We start from the raw sequence: 11,518 nt of genomic DNA on the forward strand, positions 1-11,518 counted from the left end.
TACTCTTCAGGCCTGGCTGGCCACTCCCTACATCCCTTTCAGCTCTGATTGGCCCCCAATTCTCCTCTGTGTCATGGAGGGGAGAAATCCTCCAAATACCCAGCATAATCCTCCAAATCTCTCCAATATCATTATAGAAAGCCCGCCTTAAAGCTCAAGAATCTCCAGGCCAAGCTGAACGCCATATCCTGTGAATACAGCCAGATGAATGGTCCCTCCACATGTCCAGATCACACCCACCTACAACACACAAAATATGGCCCACAAGGGACTGTGAGTGAGTGAGTAGTGAGTGAGGGCGGGCGAGTGTGCACGTGGGCAGGGATGTATCTCAAAGCCTGTAGTGGGATCCCTGCACTGCTTCCTGAGACCTCTGTCCCTTCTTGTTCTTCCTCTTGGTAGCTCTGGCTCTGCCTGGGAGACAAGGGACTTGGTTACTGGCCGTTGCGCTCTGAGGTGGGATGTCCCTGGCTGAACTGTTGAACCGGTAGATGTTTGGTTCACGGTGATCCTTCCCCATCTCATCTCTGTATTTGGACTGGTGAATTAGGACTGCGTCGGGGGGAAGGGCAAATTCTAATCTCCTGAGGTTGAATTCAGACTTGGGACGGTGGCTTTCTTGGAGGAATCTCCACTGGTCTAACGTGATTGCTGGCGGTGGCGTCTCTTCCACGTGATCCTCCAATTGAGGCACCTCGATGTCGGGGTCGGTTTCGGGCCCCCCTTGGGCCGCAGCCGTGCCTGCGTGGCCAGCCTGGAGGGATGTGGATTCCCCAGCACCTGGCTCACTCCCACGGTCTCTTTCCAATTCACTCTTCTGGATGTAAAAGAGGACATAGGCCTGTTGGCTCAGGGCAGACGTCGCATCACTGGCGGTCACCTTCGCATCATCCATTTTGTACCACTGGCCGTTCCCAGCTTTGACGTAACAGAAGTAATGTCCGCTGTGACCATTCCAGCCCGCGTGCACCAGCACGGCATAGAGCACATAAGTCAGCGACCCCCCGTTCTGCCCAGACACGTATCGTCGCATGTCAAGGCGCTCAGGATATTGCACTTCCTTAGCCAGTTTGCTGCCCGTGAAATGGCAGAATCGTTTCAATACCAGCATCAGGACCTTGGAGCAAGTGTGCAAAGTCAACGTCTTGGAAGCAGGTACCTTGTCGAGACAAGTACTACAACGATAGGCATTTTCACCATCCAACTGTTCGGGCTTCACCAAGTGTTGCAAAGCTTGGCTCACACTCTGAGCCGCCCTGATATCCAGGCTAATGTCCAGGTAAGGGTCCAAAGTGCTGGAGACACCCTGGCAGTGGAGACACTGGATTTGAGACCTCCAGTACCCGCCAAAGATTTGCCGGATGAGGGTGGCGTCCTGAGCCTGAGGCTCTGAAGGCTTGTCCTCACGCAAACACGCTTGCTGCATAGCATCCAGAGTGAACATCAGAAACTCATGGGCATCCTCCTGCCTGTGTGTGTGGAAGGCAGCGAGCAGTTTTGGCGGAGGCCGGATCACATCTCCCGGACGGCAGAGGGCCCGGGTCACGTGAGCCTGCAGAGCACACAGCACGCAGAATGGCTGCCTCCCACAGCTTCGGGAGTGCTCCTGGGACAGCATGTAGCTGGCGAGGGGTGGTGTGTACGTCAGACACTGCAGCGCCGCATTCGCATAGCACGTGTTCCCCAGGTTCTGCAGGCCGGCCCCAACCACAGAAGGTCTCCTCCACCTCACGGGTTTCTTTGCGGGGGGCAGACCTATTGACGCGGGAGCCCAACCGTTCGGCAGGTCGCAGGGTGTGTGCGATGACGGTGCCGGCTTCTCAGGCAGAGTGGGTCCTCTGTGGCCTTCAGCACCACCCGTATTTGACCCGCAAGAGTTGAGGTTTGGAAAGACATGGAACTGAGACTCCTCTGGGCAGTGGGGAGAGGGTGTCTCCATGTCTCCTGAAATGTGGAGCCTCACGTTGCAGAGCGATGCTTCTCTCAGGAGGCCAGTCTCAGAATGATGGCTGTGGCCCTCTCCTCAGCCCTCGTAAAGCTCGCCCCCCCCACCTGACTAGGACCACGTCATCTAATCAGCTACCAGCTGGAGTTGGATGAAGGGTCTTAGGGTGTGGTCACTCTTCTGCAGACAGACGAGTTAGCCCAGCCTTCCTCCTGCCCCTCCCTCCTCAAGAGGCACACGCACATTTCACCACTTTCTCCACCTCCCTCATTTCCATTGCTCCCTTTCTGGAAAGACTGACTTGAGCATTTCCATGGGGTTTCCATGGAAGAGGTAGTCTCCATGTCTCCAGAAACAGCTTTTACAAGATCTCCCATGTGGAGCCTCACGTTGCACAGTGATGGTTCTATCAAGAGGCCAGTCTCAGGGGCGCCTGGGTGGCTCAGTCAGTTGAGCTTCTGGCTCCATCTCAGGTCATGATCTCACCGTCTGTGAGTTCGAGCCCCTCGTCAAGCTCTGTGCTGACAGCTTGGAGCTTGGAGCCTGCTTTGGATTCTGTGTCTCCCTCTCTCTTTCTTTGACCCTCCCCTGTTCATGCTCTGTGTCTCTCTGTCTCAAAAATAAACATTAAAAATTTTTTTTAAAAAAGAGGCCAGTCTCTGAATGATAGCTGTGGCTCTCTTTTCAGCCCTTTACAGCCTGCCCCACCCAGCCGACTAGGAACAGGTCATCCAATTAGCTACAAACTTGAGATTCATTTAAAGGTCTTAGGGTGTGGTCACTCTTCTTCAGAGAGACCACTCAGCGCAGCCTTTCTCCTCCCCCTCCCTTCCTTATTGGATAGACACACATTTCAGCACTTTCTCCTCCTCTCTCATTATCATTGTTACATTTCTGGACAGATTGACTTGACAGTTTCCAACTTCAGATGAAATTCTTTTCGAGTATCCACTTTGCTTCCAGAGTAACATCAAGTGAGTCAAGGAATGTGGGACATTTAGTTTTCTGGAATGTGAAGGATCATTTTCCAAAGGGAGCTCAGGTATCATGTTGGAAGACCTTTCTTGTCACCAGCCAGAATCTATGTGGGTCCACCAAATGTTTTTTTTTTTTTTTTGGATAGATTACTGTCCATGAAGACTTAGAAAACTTGTGGGTTGTGCAGAATGGAAGCTCCCAGTCTCCAAAGTGTCTTCCAGTACTGCACCAGCCTATCCTGGACTTAGAAGGTATCCAGAGCCTCAGGCTGGCCTAGGAAGCCATTCTTGCACCTCCATGTTTACCTATGGTGGTTCCAGGGCTCCAGATAAGATATAGGAGCTTTTGTGGATGTTCCCATGGGCGGAGACACCATCTCCCTTCTTTCCAAGAAGGTGAGAGTGGTTGTGGGGCCCCGATTTGACTAAAAGAATTTTGTGGCAGTTCTGTTGGTCCAAGGACAACTTTCTAGGGCTTCTAGGCTGGCACAAGCAGCCGGTGGGCTGTAGAGGGGATATTAAATTTTATCAGAAGAAGTTGTTGCATCCACTCGACTCCTGAAACAGAATGCTACAGGCAACAGTGACAGTTGCAACAAAGTTTATTACAATGAGAGGCAAGGCCGACCGATCGGGACCAACACTCTTGATAAGAGTGGGGCTTCGAACAGCTGGGCACAGAGTTTTTAAAGCCAATCACATCGTTTTATCATTATCTGGGAACAGAACAGATAAAAAGTTCCCAGATGAGTTAGAAACAGTTGCCAGATGAGTCAGAAACAGTTATCGAATGAGGTGATTATTTTAGACTTTCTGCTGCTAAGTTGCAACCAGTGGATCTCTTTGACCTTGTCTCTGATGCTCTTTTTTGAGGTTTTGTTTCCTTCATTGGTAAAGCCTGATTCATAAGAGTATGAAGTATGATTTACAAGAGTAAAAGCAAGGTTGTTATCTTTTGACCTTCAGTGTCAGAACAAAGTTGTTATCTTTCAAGCTAAGCGTTAGCCCTACAGTACAATTTAACCTTTACAAAGTGTGCCAAGGATGCCCTTCCAGAGGCTTCCATAGTATCAAGGGTTGATCCCGCTTCTGGAGGCTGACTTGGAATATTTCAGGATGCTCCTCAGAAAAATAAATCCTATGTGGTATAGCAGGAATCGCTTTCCTGTGGAGAAACTCTGTTGAAGCTTGTATATTAACAACTACAAAAATAATTCGCAGGAAGAAAAGTAATAATGAAAGTAATGATGAATGACAATAACAATCATGATAATGATCATAATCAGGGGATTATATTATTATGTTAATGATAATCATGAGCCTAAGGAGAGGGGAGATCAGAAGGCAGCTTTCCCTGAGTGGCATGGTAATGATAGCAGTTCTCATGGGGTAGTTGGAGTCAGCGCTCTAGATTTAACAATGAAATATGTGCCATGATAGAGAGCCAAGCCGGGGGAGCACTTGAGTCATCCTGTGTCAACCATGGAAGAACAGTCTTATGGGCAAATGTCGAGGGGCCTTGGTACAGCACCCTGAAAAACCACCTTTCAGGAGCGAGGACAGCTGGATGATAGGGTGTGCCTCCATGCCAGGAACGCAGGGGCTTAGTCCACACCCGGCTGGCGGAAGTACCACCAGGACAGAGATTTATCTCCCAGGGTTCTGTCAACCCTTGTATTCTAGCTGCTATCCCTGATATCTGTCCTTGCCAGACCCATAGATCTCAGACATCTAGATTTTCCTGTCTGGACCAGTTATTGTAGGGCATCATTCTTATTACTCTGTGATCTGCAGGGGTGACACGGGATGGTAGGAGCCATGAGCAGGCATCCTGGAGGACTTGAGCTGTCAGCAGGTGCGGGGGTTGACTCAGCTGCCAAGAGCCACCTGCCTCAAGTCCCCCAGCCCCCAGAGTGACTGACCAGCAGTGAATGATGGAGGTGGGGAACACCTAGGTCTGGCCACTTTGTTTTAGTTGAGGCCAAGTATGAGGGCCCTGCTAGTTCTACAGCAACCTGTGCGGTCGGGCTGATGCTGTAAGGCTAGACTTCTCTCTCCTCAGCCTTTCCAGAGATGTTCCTCTCGAGATCACTCCCTAGTAAACACCCAGCACATTGAACTCTGTCCTGTCTGTTCTCTGAGAACCTAACCTGTAGCAACAGTAAAACGATTCCAGGGAAGATACGGCTTACACACAGAAGGGATCCAAGTGTGCTGAAGTTGGAAATAACATAAATATGAACAATAGCCAAATTATGGAAAGAGCCCAAATGTCCATCAACTGACAAATGGATAAAGAAGACGTGTATATATACAATGGAATACTACTCGGTGATGAAAAAGAATGGAATCTTGCCATTTGCAACAATGCGGATGGAACCAGAGTGCATTATGCTAAGTGAAATAAGTCATTTAGAGAAAGATAAGTATCCTATTATTTCACTTATATGTGGAATTTAAGAAACACAACAGATGAACATAGAGGAAGGGAAGGAAAAATAAAAACAGAGGGAGGGAAACCCTAAGAGGCTTTCAAATACAGAGAACTGAGAGTTGCTGTTGTGGAGGTGGGTGGGGGTTGGGCTAAATGGGTGATGGGCCGTAAGGAGTGCACTTGTTGGGATGAGCACTGGATGTTGTATGTAAGTGATGAAGCACTAAATTCTACTCCTGAAATCATTATTACACTATATGTTAACTAACGTGGATTTAAATAAAATTAAAAATTAAAAAAAAGAAAGGAAAATAACATAAAGACTGATGATATGCCTTGACATCCTTTTTGTTGATTAGAACGTTTGAATTGTCAGCAAGAAAGATGTCCATAAATTGATGGGGACAGAAAATCAGATTCATGTGGGATAAGGAGAAAAGTCAGTGGATGCTTCCTCACCTTGGATTACAAGATGAGAGAGAGAAGCAGTTGGAAGTAAATGGAATCGGAAGTTTATTTTTGTTGTTGTTTGTTTTCTTCTTTAAATTTTTTTAATGTTTATTTATTTTTTGAGAGAGAGAGAGAGGGAGAAAGAGAGAGAGAGCATGCAAGCAGGGAAGGGCAGAGAGAGAGGGAGACAGGATCTGAAGCAGGCTCCAGGCTCTGAGCTGTTAGCACAGAGCCTGATGCAGGGCTTGAACCCACAAACTGCGAGATCATGACCTGAGCCGAAGTTGGACAGTTAACTGACTGAGCCACCCAGGAGCCCTTGTTGTTCTTGTTCTTTTTTTTTTTTTTTCCAATTGAAATTTCAGGCTGAATGATGCCACAACTTGTTGAATTGCTCAGAGAATGGATGGAATTGAGAAGGAGTACTTTCAAATAAAGTGTATACGCTTTAAATTATAGCACAAAATTCATGACACAGCCGGAAAGAATAGGTACCAAACACAAGTGCAGGAATAAATTACCTGAGATTAAAAGTCATTCCTTTGCTGTTCTGAGGGAGGGGAGCGAAAGTGTAGGACAATGTTAAATCTAGTGGTTAAATTACCTGTTTCATTTGTGAGCTCGTTTATACACCATCTGAAGAATGTGAAAGGAGGGTCAATGGAGACTGCATGGTAATGCCAGAGGTGGGACAGGCTCTTCGGTGAGCATGGAAGAAGGAACTGGAGTGTGTGGCTTACCAGGACTGCCAGGCATTTTTGGAGAAAGAGACAAAATGTCCTTAGATGTGGAACACTTACTGTATCCTCTGGTTTGATTATTTCCTCTTGGAAATTTAGGGAGTTCTAAGCCAGAAGAGCTTATCTCTACAACTGTAAGCATTTCACTCAAATGTGTAAATCAACTGTGAATGACATGGAAACAAAATTATTTACTCTATTCCATTATGTAGTAACACTCTTGTTTATTTCCCCACTAACCAAGAAACAATGTCTAAAATTGTGTTCCCCATTTTCTTTGGATAATTAATAAATTGTTAATATGCTCTTGAAAGTATGTGGCCAGTGGCCAGCAGTCAAGGAATCATTTTTTAAAATTTTGTTTTTCAGTCCATATTCCACTCAGTTTCGTGTCTGTAGAATCCCACTGTGTCTGATGCTGTGCTTCATTTCCAAGACATACTGTGTTTCTCAGTACACAGAATGCACTCCAAAGTACTTAGGAATGAGTCAAGGAATGAATGGATGCTCTAATGGCATTCCAAGGTGTCCTTATGTCTTGTCTCTCTGACTTGGTGTGAGGACTGCAATTTTGTATGAGTGTGGAGAATCCAATCAAATCGAACAGGGTGTGTCCCACAGGCTGCAGCTGTTTAGGATGTAGTCAGTCAGGGTGTGACCCTGGAATGTTGCCCTTGAATAGGTTTACTAAGGGTTTTTCCCAGTATAAAAGGGAAGTCAACCAGGCATTTGCCTTGAGAAGAGACTTTCTCAGGCATTTGCCTTGAGAAGAGAAGTCTGGGACACTGGAAGAAGAGTGGAACAAGAGGAATCGGCTGCTTGCCTGTGGAACTCACCACAGAATCTGTTTGGCTTCACCCTCTCTCCTCCAACTCTGGGTTCTGGTGAGTTCTCCACATAGTGACATGGGAGCTGGCCTCATCCCCTTAAAATTCTGTAGATACTGTCTCTCTTTAGACATCTGTCTAAAATCATTTTTAAAAAAATGTTTATTTATTTATTTATTTGGGGGTGGGGGGGTTGTGCAGAGAGAGAGGGAGAGAGATAATCCCAAACAGTCTCCTCACTCAGTGTAGAGCCCGACATGGGGCTCGATTCCATGAAATGCAAGATCATGACCTGCGCCAAAATCAAGAGTCAGAGAGTCAAACGATCGAGCCACCCAGGCACCCCTACACATCTGTCTAATCAAAGCAGCTTCTGATGATCTTTATATTTCATTGTGTCAACATTTAGGCCACCATTCTCACTCCCTGTTTCTGACTATTTATGTCCCCTTCCCATATTGATCTTGAATCTACTTAATTATTTTAACCGCCTACCCTAAGATCCTAGATCTTTGTTTTCCAACAAAACAACTACCAGCCACGTGTGACTATAAGCTGTAAAATCGTAAAATTAGGGGCACCTGGATGGCTCAGTCAGTTAAGCATCCGACTTCAGGTCATGATCTCATGGCTCGTGAGTTCGAGCCTCTTCGGATTCTGTGTCTCCCTCTCTTTCTGCCTCTTCCCCCCTCGCACTCTGTCTCTCTCTCTCTCAAAACAAACAAACAAACAAACAAATATTAAAAAAATAAAGTCATAAAATTAAATAACTGACCTTCAGATCTCAGCAGCACTGGCAAGATTTCAAGTATCCTATAACCACTTGGTCTGGCAGTTACTGTATTGTACAATGCAGATATGGGGCATTTACTTTACCTTAGGAAGTTCTATTGGCACAGTGATCTACATCTTATGTTTCTATAATTTTTCGTTGTAAATACTTCATTTTCTGCTTTTCTGAATTAATTTCTTTCTATGGATTTCATCAAGTAATAAATAGACTTCAATTAGCATGGTTACTGTGGAGACTAAATAGGCAAATATATGTAAGTCTGAAAGGGCACAATCACATTTTATACAAATTTGACTTTCTTTTTTTTCCCCGAACCTCAGGTGCAAAGGGTGAGTTAATGATCCCTTTGTTCATGATGCTTTTGCATTATTTCTCCACGAAATACATTCAGTTATTCTTGATGTCAGGAGAAAATTGGTTTATAAAAGTCCATGAATTGATTAACACCATTGTAATCTTAGTTGCTTGATATCCAAGTCTAGGGGGGACCAGAGAGCAGGAGGGGACTGAGGCTTCAGAGAGCTGCCATGGATACTGGAGAACCATTGCTAGGGCATACAGCAAGAAAAACGAAATCTGAGAAATTCCGCAGTGTTCGTCTACAGGTGGAAAACAAACCCTATGTGTGTCATGAGTCAGGAAGCACTCTGCTCTGGAATCAGGAAGGGAACTGAAGAATTCTGAATGCCATAGGCTACTGAATGCACACAACGCAATCTTTATCATGTTCTGATTTGTAAGAGATCTGTATTTTGACCTTTATTTTCAATCACAGCTATAATCTGACATTTGACCCTGGGATAGGAGTGACCTCTTACACCCTGTTCTTGGAGTGCACCGCTTGTGGTTTGGCTAGGGGATCACACCCAGGTGAAGGTTTGGGGCTTCCTGACAGGTGAGTCTGGAAATTGTGCACAGTACTGGATCTCATGACTTCTTTCTCCATCCTCAGCTTTGCCTGCTTAGTGCTTGGACTGTCTGTGAGTGAGAACCCAGAGAAAGATACCTGGCAACTGACTTGTCGACAATGCAGGCATCGGTGAGTCGGGACTGCATCTTTCTGCTGAAATTACACCCTAGTGCCATATGATGGGCAGTGTTTCCTATTGGCATGCATGTTGCAAGCGGAATCGGGTGATGTTGAGGCATCTGTGCTCTAATTTCCCCAGCATTCTGGGATAGTTATTATCCATCAGGAACTTATCGATAATGAATTCCCTTCTTAACATTATGCAAATTTATGAGAGCTTCCATTAAGCTTGTGTATTTACAGAAGAGATAAGAGAATCTTCCTTCTCTCATCCAGCCCATGGCCCCAGTGACAGATAATTCACTCATTAACCATATTTTTGGATGGAATAGGCTTAGGATGGTGGTGATTGAAAGTGCTAGAGAAGAGCGAGAAGAATATAGTCCTATAGGGAGGTGGGTGTTTCAGCATGTGACTATAATTAATCCAGTGTTACAAGACCTGGTGTGAGTCTTGTTCAGTGTTGAGAGGAACAGGAGAGAGGTTTAGAAAGACCTAAGAATCAGTTTTTTTTTTCCTCCATCTTATTGCATTGTATTCTATTGTACTTTCTCATACAGTTATTAGAATTTACACTTCTGAAAAATTTTTAAAAATATAACTAAACCACCACTATCATGCTTGTCCCCAATCACACATTTTTACCTCTTAGTAATCAACCTTTCATCCATATTTGACAACTGGAAAGAATTTGGAAGGAGGAGTATTTTCTTAATTGCACTACACACACCTAAAGGAGAGAGAGTATAGTAGGTAGAATAAAATTAGGTTCCTGAATAAATTTCTGAAAAACTTGTTTGGATAGACCCAAACAAGTCATGAGGTTTCCGTTATCCTTTAGCATGGAGACAAGTAAAGATACAAGAGAAACAGTGATAACTGGTGTCTGAGGTCCCAGAAAAGATTGGGATTGGGAGTCCTCGTGGCATAGGACTGGTCAGGGCAAGACTGTCCTCAGCACAGCCATTTCAGAGGACCCTGGCTCATGCTGCTTGTGTTAGGAACACCTCAGTTCTGTAGCATGAAGAGAGCCATCTATGAATCTTGTTCAGTTCTGAGGAATGCTGATGATTCCTTCAAGCTTTTCTGACATTTTAGTGATCAATAATGTCTTATATTTAGTGCAGGGTTGCTAGACAGGAAACGCTCCCTACATATATGCCTTGGATCCTTCAACATTCATAACATGTGAATAAACCACTTTGTAGATGGGGGACAAGAAGTTTATATAGAGAATAAATTAAGCCAATGATTATGGTTTAAAAGCAGCACACCATAGTTATTATTTCTCTTTTGATGAATCTGTAGAGTTACTTGAAATTAATAGGGAAGAGAGTTTTAGTTATGAATTTTTATGTTTATTTTTTGAGAGAGAGAGAGAGAGAGAGAGAGAGAGAACAAGTTGGGGAGACGCAGAGAGAGAGAGAGAGAGAGAGAGAGAATCCCAAGAATTGCAGAGCCTGATGTGGGGCTTGATCTCATGACTGTGAGATAATGACCTGAGCTGAAATCAAGAATTGGTCACTTAACTGACTGAGCCACCCAGGTGCCCCTCAGGCAAATACTTTATAATCACCTGTCAGAAAGTTCTAATCACCAGGTTATTGAGACACGTCCAGGTTGTATGACACCACACTTCATGCGATTTTCTTTAATAAAGTATTATGAAGTCAGAGTGTGTAGATCTCTGTAAACATATCCAAAAGCTCCGCACTGACAGTGAACTGACGGGACCCCCCAAAATATATATTGATCTTTCTACACACCCAGCTCCTCTACCTCCTTCCTCAGTGCTGTCATCTCAACCCTCCTACTCTGACATCGGTAGGGAGTGCTCTGTCTAAACCAGAATATCCATGATGTTTCAGGAATCAGTGACATTTGAAGATATAGCTGTAGACTTCACCAAGGAAGAGTGGGCCCTGCTGAGCGCATCCCAGAGAAAGCTGTTCAGAGATGTGATGCTGGAAAGTATCAATCATCTGATCTTTCTGGGTGAGTCTGCCAACACGTATGTTTGCGTCCATCCATTCACTCATTGAGTAAATATCTAGAACAGCTCCCCATATCCCACTCCAAATGCTGCCCTGATTCTTTCGTAACTCATAACTATGTAAAAGGAAGATGTTTCTTCACCTTGTACTTTTTGGCATCACTAGATTGCAATCTTGACCACAAGTTCTTATCTTTCTTGGTACTCAGTCTCCAGCATTCAAAATGGAACTGGAAATTCACTGGATATTTTAATTCATAAGTTGATTAAACATTTGAAAAATAATGACTGTTTTAGTCATTATGTGGAATAATGAGACCAGAGTTGTG

General features: G+C 44.9%; 1 protein-coding gene across 1 annotated transcript; it reads right to left on the reverse strand.

The window, feature by feature from the left end:
• Positions 1 to 331: 331 nt before the first annotated feature.
• On the reverse strand, positions 332 to 1,939 carry LOC102962455 (ubiquitin carboxyl-terminal hydrolase 17-like protein 6). Its single transcript, XM_015540695.2, has one exon. The coding sequence runs from the start codon at positions 1,937 to 1,939 to the stop codon at positions 332 to 334; it is 1,608 nt and encodes a 535-aa protein (XP_015396181.2).
• Positions 1,940 to 11,518: the final 9,579 nt, after the last annotated feature.

This window comes from Panthera tigris, chromosome B1, assembly GCF_018350195.1.
Source record: "Panthera tigris isolate Pti1 chromosome B1, P.tigris_Pti1_mat1.1, whole genome shotgun sequence".
In the NCBI taxonomy this organism is placed as follows: domain Eukaryota; kingdom Metazoa; phylum Chordata; class Mammalia; order Carnivora; family Felidae; genus Panthera; species Panthera tigris.